This window comes from Artemia franciscana, chromosome 2, assembly GCF_032884065.1.
Source record: "Artemia franciscana chromosome 2, ASM3288406v1, whole genome shotgun sequence".
Lineage (NCBI taxonomy): Eukaryota > Metazoa > Arthropoda > Branchiopoda > Anostraca > Artemiidae > Artemia > Artemia franciscana.
The window spans coordinates 10,604,193-10,626,984 of record NC_088864.1 but is presented as its reverse complement, the minus strand read 5'-3'; the positions used below and the strand labels follow the sequence as shown (position 1 = coordinate 10,626,984).

Sequence of the window (22,792 nt, the reverse complement as noted above, 5' to 3'; positions counted from 1 at the left end):
AACAGGGTCCCTTCTACCATTCTCAGGTAAGAATCATAATTTTTTACAACTGTACTTCATCATTGATAGCAATTCTGAATTGAATGCACGTTGCAAAATTTCTCCCGACATTGAAAGGACTATCGCTTCCCAATTGCAACATCTTTTCCACGAAAATAATGATTTAGTTCGCCTGTTTAAAACAGCAATCGATGTGATGCCTACTGATACGCATAAAATTATTATTTTTGTTGACAAAACGCCTACTGGCGAACATGTGCGTAGATACAATGCTCCAACTATCGACGAAGTGGCAATCGTTATGGTCGGTAATCAGTTTTTACCTCGAGATAATATTCTTCATAAGCAAACGCTCAGTAGGCAAGAATTGCTGAAACTCATCGATGCTACGATGCCCTACAATATCCTATCATTTTTTGGGATGGAGCCGACGGCTTTCGCTTTATGAATAAATTGATAGATTCATCCACTAACAAACAAACGGATAAGAAATGCAGCGCAATGAATTATTATTCCTATAGACTAATGATTCGTCACAATGAAGATAATTATATTTTAAAATGCCGTCAACTGTTTCACCAATACATCGTTGATATGTATGCAAAGATTGAATCAGAACGTTAGCTATTTATCCGTCTGAATCAAACCAAGCTCCGCTGTGAACAATACATTCATGAACGAAGTCCAGCTGTTGTTCACTTAGCGGTACATTTACAGAATGGTCAACGTGTTTATTTTTCGGAATCCAACGTGCAACAAAGAGCCCTGAATCCACTAGATACAACGTTAACTTCTTTCTTTTCGTTATGTCAAAATGATTCTTTTGCAAAAAAACTGCTGTATACTGAAGTGCCTTCGTATTACACGTGGAATGCTAAAAATAAATCATTGAAACGTCGAAAACAGGATAAGTCAGCCGACGGCCAACCTACAATCTTCAAAGATACCACGGTAGGAAGACTCTACACCATTCACCCCAATCAACATGAATGCTTCTTTCTCCGCCTGCTTTTGGTGAATGTACCCGGTCCGACGTCCTTTGAGTATTTGAGAACTTTAAACGGTACTATGCATGACACTTACCGTAGTGCATGCCAAGTTCTAAATTTATTGGAGAATGGACAGCACTGCGATAACTGCATCAATGACGCGTGCGAAACGTCAACTACACGTCAAATTCGTGCATTGTTTGGAATCATACTAACAACTTGCTCTCCTTCAGCTCCTACAGAGTTATGGGAGAAATATTTAACCCACCAAAGCTTTGCAATGGCACGCGACTTGCCGTAAAAAAAAAACAAACAATGGAAAACGTAATAGAGGCAACAATCTTGACAGGGCCTTTTGAAGGTGACACTGTTCTTATTCCTTGCATTCTCATGATTCCAACGGATCTGCCTTTTCAATTTAAAAGATTGCAATTCCCAATTCAATTAGCATTTGCAATCACCATCAACAAAGCTCAAGGGCAATCATTAGAAAAATGCAGTATAGGTCTTAATACAAATTATTTTCCCAAGGACAATTGTGTGTTGCATGTTCGAGGGTCGGTAAACCTGACAATCTATTTATATGCACAGACAATGGGATAGCGAAGAATGTTGTATATTCACAAGTTTTATGCAGTTATATATATATATATATATATCTATATATATAAAAATAAGTTGTCTGTCTGTGGATGTGTGGATGGATGTGTGGATGGATGTGTCAGGTGACGTCACCTGAAAAAACTGGATTAGGTGACGTCAAAACTGAAAAAACTAAAAAAAGGCAAAAACTACAAAAAAAACTAAAAACTAATAAAAAAAATAAAAAAGCTAAAAAACTAAAAAAACTATAAAGGTAAAAACCAATAAAAAACTAAAAAAAAAACTGAAAAAACTAAAAAAAGGCAAAAACTACAAAAAAAAACTAAAAACTAATAAAAAAAGTAAAAAAGCTAAAAAACTAAAAAAACTAAAAAAACTAAAAAAAGGTAAAAAACTAAAAAAAATAAAAAATAAAAAAAAACTAAAAAAAAGGAAAAAACTGAAAAATAAGCTAAAATAAAGGTAAAAACCAATAAAAAACTAAAAAAAAAAGGAAAAAACTAATAAATGACGACACTCAAAGAGAAAGCGACCAGGACAAAAAACTAAAAAAAAAGGCAAAAACTACAAAAAAACTAAAAACTAATAAAAAAAATAAAAAAGCTAAAAAACTAAAAAAACTAAAAAAAGGTAAAAAACTAAAAAAACTAAAAACTAAAAAAAAACTAAAAAAGGTAAAAACTAAAAGAACTAAAAAAGAAAAAAATAAATGACGACACTCAAAGAGAAAGCGACCAGGACAAAAGGAATGTTCGATTAGCAATCAACAAAGCACCGGGACACAGGGAGTATAAATGACGACCAGGACACAAGTAAAAAAAAAAATTAACAAAACTAAAAAGAAGGTAAAAACTACAAAAAAACTAAAAAGAAAAAAAAACTAAAAACTAATAAAAAAACTAAAAAATCTAAAAATCTAAATAAACTAAAAAAGAAAAAAAAAGGAAAAAAATAAAGGAGAAAAACAAAACTAAAAAACGAATGTATATACAGACCGGTACACCGGGATACAAATGACGACCGGGACACAGGGAATATAAATAACGACCGGGACACAGGGACACAACTACAACGGGGACACCGGGGGAAACAGGGGGATATAAATGACGACCGGGACAAAAAAACTAAAAAGAAATAAAAACTAAAAACTAATAAAAAAAACTAAAAAATCTAAAAATCTAAATAAGCTAAAAAAGAAAAAAAAAGGAAAAAAATAAAGGAGAAAAACAAAACTAAAAAACGAATGTATATACAGACCGGGACACCGGGATACAAATGATGACCGGGACCCGGGACACAGGGAATATAAATGACGACCGGGACACAGGGACACAACTACAACGGGGACACCGGGGGAAACAGGGGGATAACCTGACAATCTATTTATATGCAAAGACAATGGGACAGCAAAGAATGTTGTATATTCGCAAGTTTTACGTAGTTAAAACCATATATATATATATATATCTATATTCACAGGTGGGACATAGGGACACAACTACAATGGCGCGTAACTATTATGGCGCGTAACGACTTACGCGCGCGGGGGGGCTTGGGGGGGGCGCGAAGCGCCCCCACCAACTAGGTGTTGGGGTGGCGCGAAGCGCCACCCCAACAGCTAGTATATATATATATATATATATATATATATATATATATATATATAAGCGCCCCCACCAACTAGGCGTTGGTGTGGCGCTAAGCGCCGAACCAACAGCTAGTATGGCTGTCCGTTTTTCGTTGAAAAGGCTTAATTTCTTGTAAACCTTTTTTTTTTGCTGTTTTTTCTTTTTCTTTCAAGTTGTTTATGGTGTAAAATGGTCTGCATTATAGCTTGAAAAATTCGCTTACAAATACAATATTTTCTTATTTTATATCGATATTGCGATACAGTTACGACTGATAATGTGCACGGAAACAGTGGTAAAAAATAAAAAAAAAGTTTGAGAAAACCGCACAAAGAAGTAAATAAACACAGAAGAAAGAAAGTTTTGAACTGATATCTGGGAGAGCTTATCTAGACCTATATTAGAACTGACAAGTTTTCAATTTCAGGAAGAGTAATAGAAAACGTTATACTGTATTTTCAAAGAATAGGTTTTTGAGAAATTTCTCTTTCAATCAAGTAACTAGTCAGATAACTTGCCACCATTTTGATAGGCAATTTAAAAGAATTCCACAGAATAATCGAGAAAACTGGGATCTAGTTTCCATAGTTGCTTAATGATATAAGAGGCAACAGCAAATTGCTGATTCTTTCGCCCTTAGTAGCAGTTTCCGAAAATAACTGAATATAACCGTAAACACAGAAAAGCTCTGTTCTACTGAAAATATTTGAATCAAATATTCCTGTAGTCGACTTAACAGGAGAGCATAACTGTGGATATTTTGTGTGCAAACGTTAACCAACAAAACATTTTTTTTTGAAGTTGTGATTAGCATAGTTTCAACTGAAATATCAACTAAAATATAAATAGAACTAATTCCTAGTAATATCCTAATTTATTATTAACTGAAATATCCTAATAGCTAAGAATTTTGTGGAATATCTTCCATTTTCTGAAATAATTTCAGGTTTCTGATCAAATTTTAAGTTTTCAACAAAAAAATAAGGTTTCCTTAATGATAAGAGGCAACAATAAATTGCGAATTTTTTCATCTTTAGTACCACTTTCCTAAAATAGTTAAATGTAAATGTAAATAGACAAAAGCTCTTTACTGCTAAAGATATTTGAACCAAATATTACTGTACTTGACTTAACTAGAGTGTGACGTTGGCTTTTTTTGTGTGCAAAACGTTAACTATCAAAACAGATATTTTAAATTATAATTCGTGAAGTGAAACTTCGTTTAATTAAAATGAAAAATCAATTTAAACAATTTCAACTGAAATACACTTCAACTCAATATAAATGACAACTAAAACCAATCCAACTAAAATAACTCTATAGTCAATAACATTACCGTTAATATTTTATTTTCGAAATAATTTTAGCTTTTTGATCAAATTTATCTTTTCTGAAAAAATATTCCATAGAAATGACGCCTAGTCAAAACCAATTTGAAAAAAAAAAACTGAAATAACGCTCTACATCATATAATCTATATTGCATATATTTTTATCAGAAAATTGAAAGAAGCATTTTTTATTTTATGTATGTTTTGTCACCAAGCTTCAGTTTTTTAAAGCTTTGTTATTGAAATGTCGCTCCTTATTTGTAGCTTATTACCATTAATGGTTTGGTTCGGTTTTATTTTTTATTTTTTTTGAATTTTTTAAGTAAAAAAGAAGGCGTGACACTGAAAACCCAGCTCATTCTGCGCATAAGAAAAAAAAGAGATCGAATAGTGAAATCAGCAAAATCACAGGAATTTTCTTTTCATCCATATTCAAAAGACAGTTTTTTAAATGGTCAATTTGCATAAGATGTATACTTGTCTCCAAACTTCGCCAGGTTTGTCAACATTGTTGAACCTATTTCTAATAAACAAAACTCGGTAAAATCATAGCAGTTCATATAACTGGCATATCAATGAAGTGAATATACCACTTGATGCCTTTTTTTATGTTCTTTACGAATATAATAACTGCTTCTACCGCAAATTCAAATTTAAGCACTTTTTGAGCTCTTGAAAATTACAAATTTTCAACTAAAGTATGACTTATCGCTCGTTTTCCACAAAATAATACTACGTTTTCTCAGAGGCATCTCTTTTTGTAGAGTTGACTTTTGGATTTATGTCCTACTTATTTTACGAGAAAACTTTGCATTCAAATAAAAATATCCTTACTCCTTTCTTAGTTCCCATATTCTCTTTTTCTTGTTATCCTTTTTACTACATGGAGGATACTTGTAGTCGTGAAGGATTTATCGAGACAATTTGTTTCATAATGATCATTCAAAATATTTCAACTTTTTAAGTTTTACTTGCTATGGAACGAGCTTCTCTTATGCTATCTTACAACCCTTCCTATTTAGTTTCAAGCTCAAACCAGAAGCCCATAAATTCCTAAAATAATTAAGTAGTCCCAGACGTAATTGACAAAATGTACCGTAAACAGCGGCATTACGGTAATTCGACCCCCAGCCTCCCTTCTATTTCTCTCGTTCGTAGCAATCTTTTATTTTTCAGTCAATACTTGTTCAAAATGACATTAAAACTTGTTAAACCAGTAATAAAATGTAATGAAACGGAAACGAAACTTATTATTTTTTGAGCTTTTTGATATATAGAGCTTTCTATTATGTAGAGAAAAATTTTCTCTACATATTTCTGTTTGAAAGATATCAACAGCAACAATCTTAGGAAGCCAACAACTGATCTTTGATTTCTTCAAAACAATAGGGCTAACAAATTTTAAGACTATTTCGAGTATACATAATAGTTCAAAGAATAAAAACCGAGGAACATCTTTGACAAATAAAACTGTTTAGAAAATTAACCAGACAAACCAAAATAAATCTGAAATTCCTACAGATTATCATGTTCCCTACCACTGCTATTCAATTTTCAAAACCATTTCAAGTAATATTTTGGAAAATCATGAGCTAAGTCATAGACGAAGATTGAATCCGGGCTGAGGAAATATCCATTTTCACAAAGGATCTATGACATACGGTCAGATTGAGTTATTGGAGAAATATATTATTAGGGCTACATAAGGTTTCATTATCAGAATGACAGCTATTATATTAAAAAGCAGCATAAAATGAATAATCCAATGGTAATATTTTGGACTTATAATCATATTAGAAAAAGAAAAAAAACGAATAAAAAACTAATATATTTACATTTTCTAAGCCCTCCCCCCTCAGGAACAAAAAAGTGATTCCGAATGGAAAACTTAGAGGGAGAGAAAAGGTAGAGAGTGCAAAAGAAGAAAGTGAAAAAAAATCTAATTTCCCTAATTCCGTTGATAGAGCTTCAGTTACAGAGGTTCCCTTGTATACCTGGAAATAGAAAAAAAAATGAGTTAAAACTGAGAGCAGTCAAGAAGGAACTTTACCTGAAGCATTTTATCTGGAGACGCCTCAATACCAGGAACGAAATGCGAAGGAGCAAAAGCGATCTGTTCCACTTCAGCAAAGTAGTCCCTCGGATTCCTATTTAATATCATCTTTCCCACAGGAATAAGAGGGAAATCTCCTTGTGGCCAAACCTAAGAAACAAAAACTAAATAAGGATTTCGCTGACTCAGTAGCTATTTAGAGAAACTAAGCTAGGCCATTTGTCTAAACTTCTGCTAGACTCGGGTTTAATGCAATGGGTAAAACTTTAAGGCTAGATGAAAGGGGATCGTACAAAATGAAATGGGAATCGTCAAAATTACTTGCCTTGAGGTTAATGTTCGTAAGGTATATTGCACATATACAGTACATATCGCACAGTGTGTATCGTATATATAAATGTATAATTGCTGAGGATTTTAGAAAAGATTGTAGAAATCAAATCACAATTAATAGCTAGAAAAAAAAAAGAATTAGAAGGGGTTTTTAAAGAACCTGTTTAAGTCTTATCTGACGCCTTAGAATTTTGGTACACGATAAACTAACTTCATTTTATAAATATTATTTTCATCAATAGCTTAAAACTAGGGATTTTAATATATTTGTCCTTCATTGAAAGACAGAAAAATAAAGAAGGTATAAAACCTGATACCGTTGGATGAAATATGGCACTTTTAGCGTAAGAAAAACAATTCTTCAAGCTTTTGCCTTCAACTAAACTTTTCAAACGAAAGTGAGCTTTACTCTTTTTCGAAATCGCCAACATAGTAGAATAATTGGAAGAGGTTTTTCGGGTGACCGAAATCGGCTGACCGAAACGGTTTAGCACAAAAAGTCCCTATGGGACTTACAATTTATTCATGGTAAAATTAACAAGGTAAATCAAAAGCTGCTGTGTGTATCCAGTTATCAAAATCGCTTATCGGTAATATCTCAGGAACAGCTGCGGCTATCAATTTGAGACTTTCATTTAATGTTGGGGAAGAGCGATAAGAACGTGAAACACGATATGGGAGGGGGACAAAGGACAGCTATAAATTGTATATATCTCTCATCCTTACAAAAGTATACAAGCTTTTAACAGCTAATATGTATTCTAACAAGGCAAAAATAAATTGTGTTAGCTTTTGGACGGACTAAAGGGGAACTACCTGAACAGCTGGGTCTATTGATTTGAATCTTTCCCTAATGGTTACGTTGGGATATGAGGACTTGGAAGATACTTCCTAGTCCTCTGATTAAAAAGACAGGTTGAGAACGGAGGGGCTTAAGGGTTTCGCACTTTTGACTTTTATTGAGCAATTTTTTTAAAGATAGTATCTTGAACCAAGAAAATACTATACACCAAAGAAAGCTTTGAAAAAATTTGAAAGAGGGGGGGGGGGGTCATAAATAACCAGCTCAAGACTGACGCTCAAAAATATCACCTTAAGATGAACAAAGTGTACACTTTTCTGTAGAAGTTTGAAAACGGATGAAACTTTACCCTCTCAGGTTTAGCCCATTCTGCAAAATCATTCAATGATTGTTCTACATCTTGTTTTGTACCTTCCAAGTTCTACTAACATGGCTTCAAGGTTCGGCTTTCTCAAGTCCTTGTATAGCAAATATACCAACTATATCAATTAACAGCAAATACTTATTGCATATCCAGGTTGCAGCGGTAGCTAGCAGCCTAGTAAGAGACAATCACGTCCAATACTAAGAAATATAATAATCCATAACTCTTAAAAATAGAGTCAGATCAAAACAAGAAGTAGACTATTAGAACCGCCTAATCCAAACCCTTTCTTTAACTTACCGTCCTTTAACTTGAACAACAAGGGAAACATATTGGCTTGAAAATCAAGAAAAGTGGCTGAAACCGATATTCTACATATACGGCATCTTTTTTTCTTTCTTTTTTGCCTCAGATAGCTTGGCATTGCAACATCGTAGCGAGCTGTTTAATGGCTCATTTTAAAGGAAAGTGACGTGGTTAAAAACTTTTTGTAATTAAAAGAACAATTTAAAAATAAAACCAATTTTTTTTATGAAAAACTGCATTTTTCTACAGTACTATAGTAGTTTATGTTATTAACATCAGTACATCTACATGCTTTTATAATTAACAAAAAAAAACATTTAAAATAAAATCAATACTTTTAACAATCATAGGCAGGGCAATAGCGCTGCCTAAGTAAAGAGTAATGTATTAAATGGATTATTTATTGTTTTTTCTATTTTTTTTTATTTTTTTTTTTTGTTTAGACCAGGGCACTTCGTGTCGAAGGAGTTGTCATAGAAACTTCGAAAAGGACTAATTCGATTGGTAATTGAAAGGGCTAGTACCCTTTTTAATGGTCGAAAGTGGTTGGAGAGCAACTAACATCCCTCCCAAGCCCACCATTTCCCGAAACACATTCAATCAAACTTTTGAGATAGCTATTTTCTTCAACATAGTTAAAAGATCCGGGAATTATGTCTTTGAGGATGACAACCCCCCACAGTCCTCAGAGCAAGGGTTGTAAGTTATGCCCAGGGGGTATTTAAGGTTTATATAGAAAGGGTGATCGTATAAACTGTGAACAGGGGGCTCATTGGATTGGTAATCATAAGTTCTAATGCCCTCTTTAAGATCCAAAGTGATCGGAGAATGAATGCCCCCCCAAACATCGTATTTTCCAGAAATGCATCTGATGCAAATTTTGAGATGGCCATTTGTTGTCGTATAAACTTCTAAAAAGGCTTATTAGATTGTAAATTGAAGTGGCTGTGTCCATTAGTCAAAAGTCATTAAGGAAGAAATGTCAGTATATGTCAATTAAACTGACAATCCACGATCATTTGTTTCTTTGTTTTTTCAGTAAAGCGCAAATTGTGTTCTGGTCTTTAGAAGGCATAGGGTTATCAGCCCTACTCATGTTAATTTTTGCTCGTTTTGAGTTTGACTCGGCTATTTATTTTAACTACAATTCGTTTTGAGCTTCACTTATTTATTGACACTGATTTGTGATAGTTTTATGCTTGGAAGATTATTTGACTTTATTTTTGCTCATTCTCGGCTTAATGGAGCTCTTTACTTTTATTTGAAAAACTTGTCTTATGGAAAAAGTTTTTAAATTAATCACATAAAGGATCAATGTGGTTCATTGTAAATGAAGACAGTGTAAGTTCCATCACATATATCTGAAACCTAGCAAAGAGTATACCTCGGCACCTAGTAACTAAAAGTTAAGATAATACAAGCATCTTCTGAAAAGTCACTCATTTGGCGTATATTTTAGAGTAAGCAACGAACTCTTGCCCTTAGCAACCTATATAACCCTTAGTTTCTGAAACATCTTCAGTCCATAGTGGCTGAAATATCAAATAATATCAAGACTAATCAAGATAATATTAACGTACCATCATCTTGACTACGAAGATGCAGTGTCTTGTCAAGTTATCGTAAAGAACCAATTTATAATAAAGAACAAACGCCAGCTCATAGTAGAAAAATATTAATTAGTAGTAATAGCCTTAGCTTTAGTGGCAGCAGCAAACTTTTCTAGGGTATGGTGACATATTTGACTTATTTAGCTGCTTGATTCTCAGGAGTAAATCTCTTACCATCCAGACTCAAGGCCGTAGGCTTTTTCCTGTTTGTAAACTAGTGTATTGACATGCCTAAGGAGAGGTATAAAAAGTCACAGTAAAGAACGAACTCTAGCCGTAGTAAGTGATTGTTAATCCAATAATGTTTGTTGGGTGTTATAGTAATTACATTATGTATCATCATGGCTGCAGCTCTAGCTGCAAACTAGTAAAAGGCCAACCACAGCCAATAGCAACCAAAAGTCAAAAAATGTGTTTTTGAAAAAAAAAATCCCTGGTACGAAAAAATTGCCATCTGATAATGATTCAAGAATGGTAACTTTTTTTGCTCACGTTAAAAATAAAAGTTGATAACCCAAACAAAACTATTGTGATTTTGAAAGTCATGGTTGCAGCTGCGACTACATTTTTCAGGGTTGTTTACATTAAGGATCGATCTAGTTCATTAAAAATGGTTCAAATTACCTTTCAGTGATTTTTCTAAATATAGTCCGGGTTGCAGCGGTAGCTAGCAACCAAGTAAGAGACAATCACGACTAGTACTAAGAAATGTAATAGCCCATAACCCATGAAAATAGTGTCATATCAAATTACATAAAGGACAAATATATTTCAGTATAAATGGGGAATGTGAAAGTTTCATCGGATATAGATGAAACTTAGTAAAGAATTGACCACAGAAAATAGCAACCAAAAGTTAAGATAACACAAGCATTTTTTAAAAGTTATTAGTCTAAGGGTATAGCACCTTTCTGAGGATCGTCTCTTACTATTCCAGCTAAAAAAAAATTATAGGCTTTTTCCTGTTTGCAAGCAGGGTTGTATCAGTAGCTAATCAATATAAAGCATGCATCGTCGTCGTGGTGAAGGAGTTAATCTTTGGTGCACTTTTGTCAAACAAGTGACACTTCAATGTTGCATCTTACTTGTAAAGTGCGGCCTATTTCAAGTCAATCGAAATTTGACAAACCTATTTTACTTGCAAAATTTGACCTAAAAGAACCTAAATATGAAAAGCAAAATAGAAATACATCTTTACCAAATGTCAGCTTTTAAGTAATCAATTGAGGATCAGAAGTCTTCAATTTTTGCATCAAAAACTCGAGAGTTATTTTTACTTTGAACCAAAAGAATAAACTAAAAATTCCCAACTATAGCTGTTCAAGTAAGATAAGTGTTCAATCCACACTAACGGATCAAAAGGAAATTCGTCTCAGTAAATCTACTTAGCAGCTTGCCAGAGGTTCTAGCCAACCAATCAGATGGTTTGTATTTCCCAGTCCCCCCCCCTTTCATCCTCTTTATAACGATGATCTTCAAATATTTATCTTCATGTAAAATATCAATAATTAACGTTAAAACCATAAGATACTAGTAATTTATTGCCACTCTTGAGAAAGAGTGGAATAATATCTTAGAAGAAGATGATAAATCAAAGGAATATTTTGAGCTATACACAAAAACACGCCTTGTGCACTGGAAAAGGGAAATAATTGAAACATAAATAACGACTAAGATCAAACTGCCTTTTCATCGTATAAACAACAAGTAAAACAACAGGGAATTAACCTAAGACAGTGAATTTTATTTAAACCTTAAGAACCTTTCGTCTATATATGAAAGAGCTGTCCTCGGTCAACTACTTATTTGAATAAAATAAAACTTAAAATAAAATGGGATCTTCAAAAGTTGTGAACTTCGTGAAGTAATGGTTCTGGGATAGTTCTGATTTTTCAATTTTAATTTTAAGGATCCCATTATATTGTAAGTCTTATTTTATTTATATATGTAGTTTGCTAAGGATGGCTTTTGAATATAGAGCCAAATTGTTCTCAAGGTTAAACAAATGTCAGTGTCTAAAAAAAAAAAACTATAAAAGAAAAACCAAATCAATACATACAATAACTTCTCCATGTGCAAACCTAGGATGTAGAATATACAGCCAAAGATCTACTCTTCTCAAAAACAGTAATGATAAGATAAGAAAAAAATTGAAATAGAACTAAAAAATTTTGTAAAGAAATACTTTTTTTCTTGATATTCAATACCGCTTTTTGCTTGATGATTTTGCACAATCAAGTTGAAATTTTTCACAACAGGATCATTTTTTAAATACTAACAGAAACTATTAAAGCTACTTGGGTCACTAGTAATAGCTATATCTATCAAGAAGGTTACTATTTAATTTGGTGGTAGCAACAAAAAATACATCTCTCAGATTTACACCCTTCGGCTGAGCATTTGAGGCACAGCTGACAGGATAGACATTTAGGCCCTTTTTCTAGAGATGGTTTGACTTTACTGGGACTTTCCAGTCACTACATGCGTTGATCCCTTACAATTTAAGCCAAACACAGCAGATTACCGAGGAATAGCTATCGGCTAATATTTTCAAATATTCCTAATAATTTTGCAATTTCTAATAGTAAAACTAGAATTAAGCAAAGCCAATTGCTACTGAACAGTATTTTGACGTGTAGACTTATTTCCAGATTACAAAAGGGGGACACATCCACAAAAACTTTCCTACCTTGGTCACATCAAAGGGATTGAATGACAACTTTTCCGCTTGCTCGAAGGTCATGATCTGAATTTTTAAGGTCCAAGATGGGAATTCTTTCCGTTCTATTGAGTTATACAAGTCACGCTGAGCGTAGTCAGGATCCTTTCCACTCAATGTTTCTGCAAGGTCTACTGGCAAGTTCTTTATTCCTTGGTCAGTCTAAAAACAAAAGAAGAAAATGATGACATTGAGATATAATAAAAGCAAGACGTCCCCCGTGTCTACCTAAATCCAGGCCTATGCCCTTCAAAATCAAATGTTTCTTAAACACTCACCACCATTTTCCTCTAAAATTCGCATTATTAACTGTTTTGGCAAAATTGCCCTCCAGCTCCTACTCCTAAAAGGCCTGAATTAAGGTAGAAACACATAATTTCAAATAAATACCATGGAACAAAGCGTACATAAGTATTATTAAAAACAGCCTAAACGAAGGAATTAAGCAGAGAGTGTGATATATCTGGTAGCAAAACTCCATCTAGTATCAAGGGATTAAATCTTTATTCAGATAATTCTAATTTTCCCTTATTTCCCAAATGTAGCCATATCCAGAAAATAAAGTTCAAACTATGCATTCGGAAACAAAACGCACAGAAATGCACACAGAAATAAGTCGTAGGTATGTGAAAAAGTCACAACCACCAAATCTGATCTTGCAGAAGATGTTTCCATCCAAATGCTGCTGTTCAACTTCTACTATGGCAAAGAAGCAATCGATTTACCGAATCTCGCAGGAATGATCAGTTTTTTGATGCAGATTACTTTTTACAAATGGCTATTCACTTCACTCCTGAGCAAGTTTCTTCGCATGCGTTTGAAAGTTTCAACGCATACGGATTTGCGTTTTGTCTAGAATAGTATGTCCGAAATCATACTATTCGGATTCGAAATTCCGCCATACTTCATACTATTCCGCCATACTTCAGGCGGATACGCCTGAATTTGTGAGCTGAATAGCTCACAAATTCAGGTGTATCCGAATAGATAAATGACCATTTAAATTAGCAATGCAGTTTCCTATATATATATATATATACAAAGGTAGATAAGCCCCCCCCCCAAAAAAAAAGGCAATGTTTAAATGAAAGTAAATATATATAAATGAAAAGAAATACAAAACAATTTGATTACACATACATTAATAGAAACAGCCAATATGAAGGAAGTTCAAATAAAGCAGAAAGAACATAAATATAAAACAGGGTTACAGATCAAACTTATTTTCGGGCAATTCGCGATTTCATCAGGAACCCAGATGTTTTAAAATCTTGTCGGATTTAATTACAGGTTTATTTTTAATTACTTATATTTCTTGACTTTTTTTATTGTTTTCACCTGCATTTCACCTTACTATTTTTTAGGGGTATTTGACACATTGTTGTTACTTTTAAAAATGTGTAGTTGAATCACCTTCAATAAAACGGTACAAACATGAGCTTTCCAGGCATTCAAAAAATGGTCACTAGTGCACGTGTTTATTTCACCGCTTCTTTTACAAACTCAGTGTAAACCTCAGAAACAAAACTCTCAATACTGTTGAGAAATACATCTTAGAACACCGTTCTAAGAACAAACTCTCTCCACTGTTCCACTGTTCTCCACTGTTCCTCTCCACTGTTCGTAGAACAAAACCTCTTAAGAATGCAAATATTCTAATAGGAATATTAGACTAATGGAAGAGATCCCAAGATTTTGTTATGTATTTCAAAAACGAATAATACTACTGTATTATTATACACAGAATTATACCAAATTATATACAAAACTATATAATTATATACAGAATTATACCAATTATATACAGAATTATACCAAATAAATAATTTCAAAGGAGAAAAAGCATCCAAACATCAAGATAGGAGTGCATATTTACGGGCAATCCCATTTACCTTAAAGACCCATTCTACTTCAAAATATATTTCTTTAATCATTTCAACGGGGATTGATCAAACCAAGGAATTTTGACATGGAGGCAAACAAAACCATTCATTTTACAGCGGTTTGAAATTCTATGCTAAAAGAATTTTTACACAAAATAAAACATTAAAAACAAACTGAAATATTTTCACCGCAAAGCTTCAAGAATAACTCTCTTTTAATAGTTATTTCTCAAAGCTTAGTTAAATAAAATGGGCTTAGCGTTTTAACGTCGTTCTTTATGATTGTTAAATGAAAAAAAAAACTAAAGTTTTTGCATAAAAGGCACAGAGCGAACACGAAACTTAAACCGAGCAGAAGCTAGCTTACATAAGATATTAATATTAAATTCACCATAAATTGTAATGAATGATGAAATACAACCAAAACGAACAAAAATAGCCACTAATATTTGAATCAGAGCCGTTGAACTTAGAATGGTTAAAACACATATTTCAAGAATAGCATTCTATTCCCGAGACTGTAGCTCAACTCAGATATTAATCCAAAAGTCAAAGAGACACACTCGTGCCTCTTTAAAGAGGCGAACCACGACAATGTTAAGCGATCTTCGGTTCCAGTGGTCACAGAGGGATGGGGAAGGATGCATTTCGTAGCCCGAGCTCCGACTAAGAAACCTGCCAAATTTCATCCCCCTCCGAGTTTTCCCTCATGGGGAACATCTGGCCGAAAGTTTCGACCCCCCAACACCACCCCCCTCCCTTTAACGTTGTCCGATCGGGCTGAAATTCACAAGTTAAGGTCCTTTAGGGCCCAGGAGCTTATCCGCGAAATTTCAGCTCGATCCGATAACTCCTTCCCTGTTTTCCAGAAACCACGCATAGCCACTTAATGTTCATTTTCTCCTTTTGTTTTTTTTTCTGCCACGCCTACAGGTCACAGCCGACATCGGATCTGGGTGTACGAAGACTCATTCGACGCGGAATTCTCCGAGTAATTTTCTTGGAAAGTTTCGTCGGAAAATCTTAACCCCCCGATTTTCTAGCTTAGAAAAACCCATTTCCCCATAAGAGCCCATGTTAATTTTTGAAATTCTCAAAAGTTATTTAAAAGTTATATTTATACACATGCAGGTATTTCGACTTCAAACATGCCCGGTTAGCTCAGTCGGTAGAGCGTGGGACCTTCAATCCTAAGGTCAAGGGTTCAAGTCCCTTACGGGCGGTTGTTTTTCACAAAATATGAAAAAAACTTCGTTTTCTTAAAGAGTTAAAGAGGCTGCGTCCCAAAGTCGAACCTTAAAACGTACAGGAATTAGGAGAGGCAGTCCTAATTCCTGTACGAGGAGTACAGGAATTATTAAATTACATCCACCATGGATTGTAGAAAAACGTACAGAAATAATATGAAAAAAACTTCGTTTTCTTAAAGAGTTAAAGAAGCTGCGTCCCTAAGTCGAACCTTAAAATGTACAGGAATTAGGAGAGGGAGTTGGGGGGCTGCCGCCCCCCAAACCCCCCGCTTTTAAAGACTCTTTGTACAGGTTTTTTGTTGTGGGGGGCTGCCGCCCCCCTAACCCCCCGCTCTTGGCTTCGGAAAGGCCATCTTTTAATTAACAAAAAATTGAAATGAATGAATAATGGAATAACTTCGAAAAATGTTAAACACAAGAGGACAGGAGAACCATTGCGCCGAAACTAGTAATTAGTAACAATGAAGTCCCCCCACAACAAAAAACCTGTACAAAAGAGTCTTTAAAAGCGGGGGGTTTGGGGGGCGTCAGCCCCCCAACTGCTACTCCTAATTCCTGTACGTTTTAAGGTACGACTTTGGGACGCAGCCTCTTTAACTCTTTAAGAAAACGAAGTTTTTTTCATATTATCAACTCGAAGGAAGTGACAACTTTTCTGATGACATAGCAAACTAAAATGTTTGTCTAGGCTCTTATATTCAACAAGAGCCTTTGGCGATAACATTTTGTCAAATTAGAAGAACAGTCAACTCCCATGAGTGATTTGAAAGACATTTCTTTCATTTGTTTTTTCATCTAACGACTAGCGAACGTTGACTAAAATTTTAGATTCCTTGTTTGTCATCGTCTTTGTGGTAACCATCCTTTAACATTTATGCTTCTGTGAAAAATTCATCTTATAACCAAAGAGAAGGTCGTGAAGACATAACAATGAGAAACTTTAATGAGTTTTTGAAAAGTATAACTCACCATAAAATACATTTTCGAGAACGAACAGAAGCAAAATGAAGCATAAAACATAGACAAGGGTCACTGGTTGAACTTGCACGATATACTGTGGGTACTTACTGCATAATGTTAAGCTGCAGACATGTGAAACTTTCTCAAAACCTTTACAACGGTACCTTGGCCTGGAAAAACTTAGCTGTTTATCCTCGCTGCTTTTTGTGAAAATAGAAAAAAAGTTCAGCAGATCCCTTTTCAGTCCTGTTCTTTTATTTATGTACAGCTTTCTTCTTGTAGAAACCATATCAATTAAAAGAAATCATTTCTTAAACCTTCCAATAATAGTCTTTCAATAAATAGCCTAAGAAAAAACAGAAGAATTAATCATATACGTACAGGGACAGACACAGAAAGAATCAAAATCCGGTGATTCCCATGATTTTGGCCGTAATTTACGTGTTTTGTCTTATAGTTATCCTTTCTCCAGTTTCGTAGAACACAGACAGACGGTTTTCCAATAAGTTTTTTTTTTTCTCGAAGAAGTGAAAGATGAAAAGTAAAAATAAAATTTACACACAGTTGAATCTTCTTTGTTTGGCCGTATAATATAGTATAATGATAGAAATCAAACAGTTCGTGGTAACGAACTGTAGTAAGGAGCGACCCGGCTCAACAATAACCGAAACTCTAAAAAATGGAATTTTGATACCAATAGTTACATCAAAAGAATTGGAATTTTATGCTGATTTTAAATATGTAAGGTTCATCAAGTGTAGTCCCATCCATCAAAGCTTACGAGCCTGAGAAAATTTGCCTTATTTTTGAGAAAAGAGGAGAACACTCCCTTAAAAGTAATAGAATCTTAATGAAAATAACACCATCGCATTCAGTGTATCTGAGAACCCTACTGTAGAAATTTCAAGCTCCTATCTACAAAAATGTGGAACTTCTTATTTTTTGCCAGTCGACTGATCACGGGTACTTGTTTATTTGGTTGTTTTTTGCTTTGTTTTTTTCCCAGGGGTGATCGTATCGACCCCTATATGAAAGCGGTTGTCCCCTCCTCAACGCCTGGCTCTTCACGCTAAAGTTTGATTCTTTGTAGCAACTCTACTTTTTAAAACGATAAAAAAAAAACTTAGCGTAAAGAGCGAGGCGTTGAGAAGGGGACAACCCCTTTCATATACGGAATAATTGCTGTTCGTTTTAATTTTTAATGTTGCTCCTTACTTGCAGTTAAAAAAAACTTGTTTTCTTATTTAATTTCAGAACGTTTTTTAATTAATGCATGTTTTGATTTTGGCTCACCGCACATGAATAATTAAAAAGGTATTTAAATATTTATTTTTTTTTGCTAAATGGCTTTCTCATAGTTGTGATTGGACGATTTTGATAAAAAAGGGAGTGGGGGAGGAGGCCCATTTGCCCTCCAATTTTTGGTTAATTAAAAATAGAACTAGATTTTTTCTTTTTTTTACGAACGTTTTTGTTAGTAATAACTATACGTACCTTACTAATCAACTTACATAACGAATTTCTATATTTGTGTATTTCTATTACTTATATGAGGGGGCTCACTCCCTCGTCAATACCTCGCTCTTTCCACTAAAGCTTGAATTTTTTCCCAAATCTTTAAGAATGACCCCTGAATCATAAAGGTTGTAGAATAAAAAGTTGCAATTACTAAAAATACCTTAGCGTAAAAAGCAAGGAATTGTGAAGGAAACGAACCCCCTTATATACGTAATATTCTCCGTTCGTTTTAAGTTTTAATTATGCTCATTACTTCCAGTTGAAAATAATTTTTTTCTTCTCTTTTTTTAAATAATTCTAGAAAATCCTGCACCCCCTTCATGGAAATTCTCTTCCCTGATAATAAATTCCTACATGGAAAGATCATCCCACGTAATTCCCCCCCCCCCGTCCCACACCCACCCCAAAGCGAAAAAGTCCCCCTGAAAACATCTGTACGCTTCATAATAACCATTACTATATGTAAACGATGGTCAAAGTTTGAAACTTGCAGCCCCTTCCCCGGGGACTTTGTAAGATTAAGTCGTCCCCAAAGACATGGTTATTACGTTTTCGACCAAGCTGAACAGAATAGCTATCTCAAAATTTGGATCCGGTGACATTGGGGAAAAATATGCATGGGAGGGGGTCTAGGTGCCCTCCAATTATTTGGTCACTTAAAAAAGACACTAGAACTTTTAATTTTCGTTAGAATGACCTCTCTCGCGACATTCTAAGACAACTGGGTCGATAAGATCCCCCCTGAAAAAAAGAATTCGTTAAATATGATTGTGTGATTTTTGTTAAGATTCTATGACTTTTAGAGGGTGTTTCGTCCTATTTTCTAAAATAAGGCAAATTTTGTCAGGTTTCGGTTACTATTAGAGTTTCGGTTACTATTGAGCCAGGTCACTCATTATTATACTTAGTTACCACAAACTGTTTGAAAGTTTGACTCTTCCTCTCAACTCTACTTTTTAAAACAGTTCTCTTGCTGAGGATGGAACAGCCTCTTTAATATAGGGAGTAATATCTATTTGCTTTAAGTTTTAATGTCGCTCCTTACTTACAGTTAAAAAAGACTTGTTTTTTATCTAATTTCTGAACGTTTTTGAATTAATACATGTTTTGATTTTGGCTCTCCGCACATGAATAATTAAATAGTGATTTTTTTTGGCTAAATGGGTTTCTCAGTATTGATCGGACGATATTGAGAAAAAAGGAGCGGGGAGGAGGGCTAGTTGCTCTCCAATTTTTTGGTTACTTAAACAGGCAACTAGATTTTTTATTTTTTTACGAACGTTTTTATAAATAATTAATAAAAAAAACTAGTTTTTTTTAACTGAAAGTAAGGAGCGACATTAAAATCTAAAACGAACAGGAATTACTCAGTGTATGAAAGGGGCTACTCCATTCTCAACGCCTCGTTCTTTACGCTAAAGTTTGACTCTTTCTCTCAATTCTACTTTATTAAACAGTAAAAAACTTTAGCGTAAAGAGCGGGGCGTTGAGAAGGGAACAGCCCCTTTCACACATGGAGTAATTTCTGTCGTTTTAAATTTTAATGTCGCTCCTTACTTTCAGTTAAAAAAAACTATTTTTTTTTCATTTAATTTCTGAACGTTTTTGAATTTATGTATATTTGATTTTGGCTCTCCGCACATAAATTATTAAAATGAAATTTGCATATTAATTCTTTTTTTGGCTAAATGGCTTTCCCTTAATTTTGATCAGACGATTTTGAGAAATAAGGGGTGGGGAAGGAGGCCTAGCTGACCTCCAATTTTTCGGTTACTTAAAAAGGCAACTAGAACTTTTAATTTTTAACGAACGTTTTTATTAGTAAAAAATATGCGTAACTTAAGAATTAACTTACGTAACAAACTTCTATATTCATATATTTTTATTATGTATATGAGGGGGTTTGTCCCCTCATTAATACCTCGCTCTTTACACTAAAGCTTAATTTTTTTCATAATTCTTTAAGAATGATCCCTGAATCAGAAAGGTCATAGAATAAATAGTTGAAATTACTAAAAATACTTTAGCATAAAGAGCGAGGTATTTAGGAGGAGAAGAATCCCTCATATGCGTAATAATCTTTGTTCGTTCTAAGTTTTAATGCTACTTCTTACTTTCAATCGACAAAACTTTTTCATGTTCATTTTTTTCATTGTTTTCTTTATAGTAATGGTAGAAAATCCTGCGCCCTTTTCACTGAATTTCTCTTCCCCCATGACATATTCCTCCAGGGAAAGATCCTTCCGCATAGCCCCCTCCCCTCACCCCTCCCAACCAAAAAAATCCCCTGAAAACGTCTGTACACTTCCCAATAGACATTAGTGTATGTAAACAACGGTCAAAGTTTGTAACTTTCAGCCGCTACTCCGGGGACTGTGGGGGAGTAAGTCATCCCCAAGACATAGTTATTATGGTTTTCGACTATGTTGAACAAAATGGCTATCTCAAAATTTTGATCCGTTGACTTTGGGAAAATGAGCGTGGGAGGGGGCCTAGGTGCCCTCCCATTTTTTTGGTCACTTTCTAAGAATCAATAGATTAATTTAAAAGGAAAATCAGAGGCTTAATGACGGTCAGGACTTAAAATAAGAGCTCTGAATCACGATGTCCTTCTAAATATCAAAATTCATTAAGATCCGATCACCCACTCGTAAGTTATAAATACCTACTTTTTTCTAATTTTTCCTCTCCCTTTAGCCCCCCAGATAGTCGAATCTGGGAAAACGACTTTATCAAGTCAATTTGTGCAGCTCCCTGACACGCCTACCAATTTTCATCGTCCTAGCACGTCCAGAAGCACCAAACTCGCCAAATCACTGAACCACTCCCCCCAACTCCCCCAAAGAGAGCGAAACCAGTACGGTTACGTCAATCACGTATCAAGGACATTTGCTTATTCTATCCACCAAGCTTCCTCCCGATTCCTCCAAATGTTTTCCAAACATTTGATCTCGACCAAAAGATCTGGTCGAGACATGAATTCCTTCTAAATATCAAATTTCATTAAGATCCGATTACCTATTCGTAATATAAAAAAAACAATTTTCACGTTTTCCAAGGATTCCGGTTTCCTCCTCCAACTCCCCCCAATGTCACAGGATCTGGTCGGAATTTAAAATTAGAGCTTTCAAGCACAAGATCCTTCTAACTATCAAATTTCATTAAGATCTGGTCACCCTTTCGTAAGTTACAAATACCTCAATTTCCAATATTACCCCCCCCCCCCAACTCCACCAAAGAGAGCAGATATGGTCCGGTTATGTCAGTCACGTATCTTAGACTGGTTTTTATTCTTCCCATCCAGTTTTATCCTGATCTCTCCGCTTTAAGTATTTTCTAAGATTTCTGGTCCCCCCAACTGCCCCCCCCCCCAATACGCTGGATCCGGTTGAGATTTCAAATGAGAGATATGAGTTACGAGGTCCTTCTAAATATGAAGTTTCATGAAGATCCTATCAATCCTTCGTAAGTTAAAAATACGTCATTTTTTCTAATTTTTCATAATTAACCCCCCCCCCCAATAGAGCAGATCCGTTCCACTTGTGTAAATCACGTATCTAAGACTTCTGCTTTTTTCCACCAAGTTTCATTCCGATCCCTCCAATCTAAGCATTTTCCATGATTTTAGGTTCCCCCACCCCAGACTCGCCCCAATGTCACCAGATCTGGTCAGGATTTAAAATAAGAGCTTTGAGAAACGATATCCTTCTAAATATCAAATTTCATTGAGATCCGATCATTCGTTCGTAAAATAAAAATACCTCATTTTTTTCTAATTTTTCAGAATTAACCCCCCCCCCAACTACCCCAAAGAGATCGGATCCGTTCCAGTTATGTCAATTATGTATCTAGGACTTGTGCTTATTTTTCCCATCAAGTTCATCCCGATTCCTCCACTCCCTCCCTCCCTCCAATTGTTTTCCAAAATTTTAGGTTTCCCCCTCCCAACCCCCCCATGTCACCACATCCGGTCGGGATTTAAAATAAGAGCTCTGAGACACGATATCCTTCTAAATATCAAATTTCATTGAGATCCGATCACCCGTTCGTAAGTTAAAAATATCTCATTTTTTCTAATTTTTCAGAATTAACCCCCCCCCCCCCAACTGCTCCAAAGAGATCAGATCCATTCCGGTTACGTCAATCATGTAACTAGGATTTGAGTTTATTTTTCCCACCAAGTTTCATCCCGATCTCTAAGTGTTTTCCAAGGTTTTAGGTTTCCCCCTCCCAACTCCCCCTCCCAATGTCACCAGATCCGGTCGGGATATAAAATAACAGCTCTGAGACACAATATCCTTCCAAACATCAAATTTCATTAAGATCTGATCAACCGTTCGTAAGTTAAATATACTTTTTATTCCGAATTAACGGGCCCCCCCCCACTCCCCCCCAGATGGTCAAATCGGGAAAACAACTATTTCTAATTTAATCTGGTTCGGTC

At 34.7% G+C, this 22,792-nt stretch overlaps 1 protein-coding gene and 1 non-coding gene across 3 annotated transcripts in view; one reads left to right on the top strand and one right to left on the bottom strand.

The window, feature by feature from the left end:
• The window catches only part of LOC136037209 (catalase-like), a 121,528-nt gene that overhangs the window by 29,973 nt on the left and 68,763 nt on the right, over positions 1-22,792 (bottom strand). For both annotated transcript variants that reach the window (XM_065719801.1, XM_065719811.1), the window contains exons 7-8: positions 12,708-12,899; positions 6,601-6,753 (exon numbers count right to left, since the gene is read on the bottom strand). In XM_065719801.1, the coding sequence (XP_065575873.1) occupies positions 6,601-6,753; positions 12,708-12,899 (345 nt within the window). The remainder of the gene's footprint in view (positions 1-6,600; positions 6,754-12,707; positions 12,900-22,792) is intronic.
• Positions 15,771-15,842, top strand: Trnae-uuc (transfer RNA glutamic acid (anticodon UUC)). Its single transcript has one exon. It is a non-coding gene; the product is annotated as a tRNA-Glu (tRNA).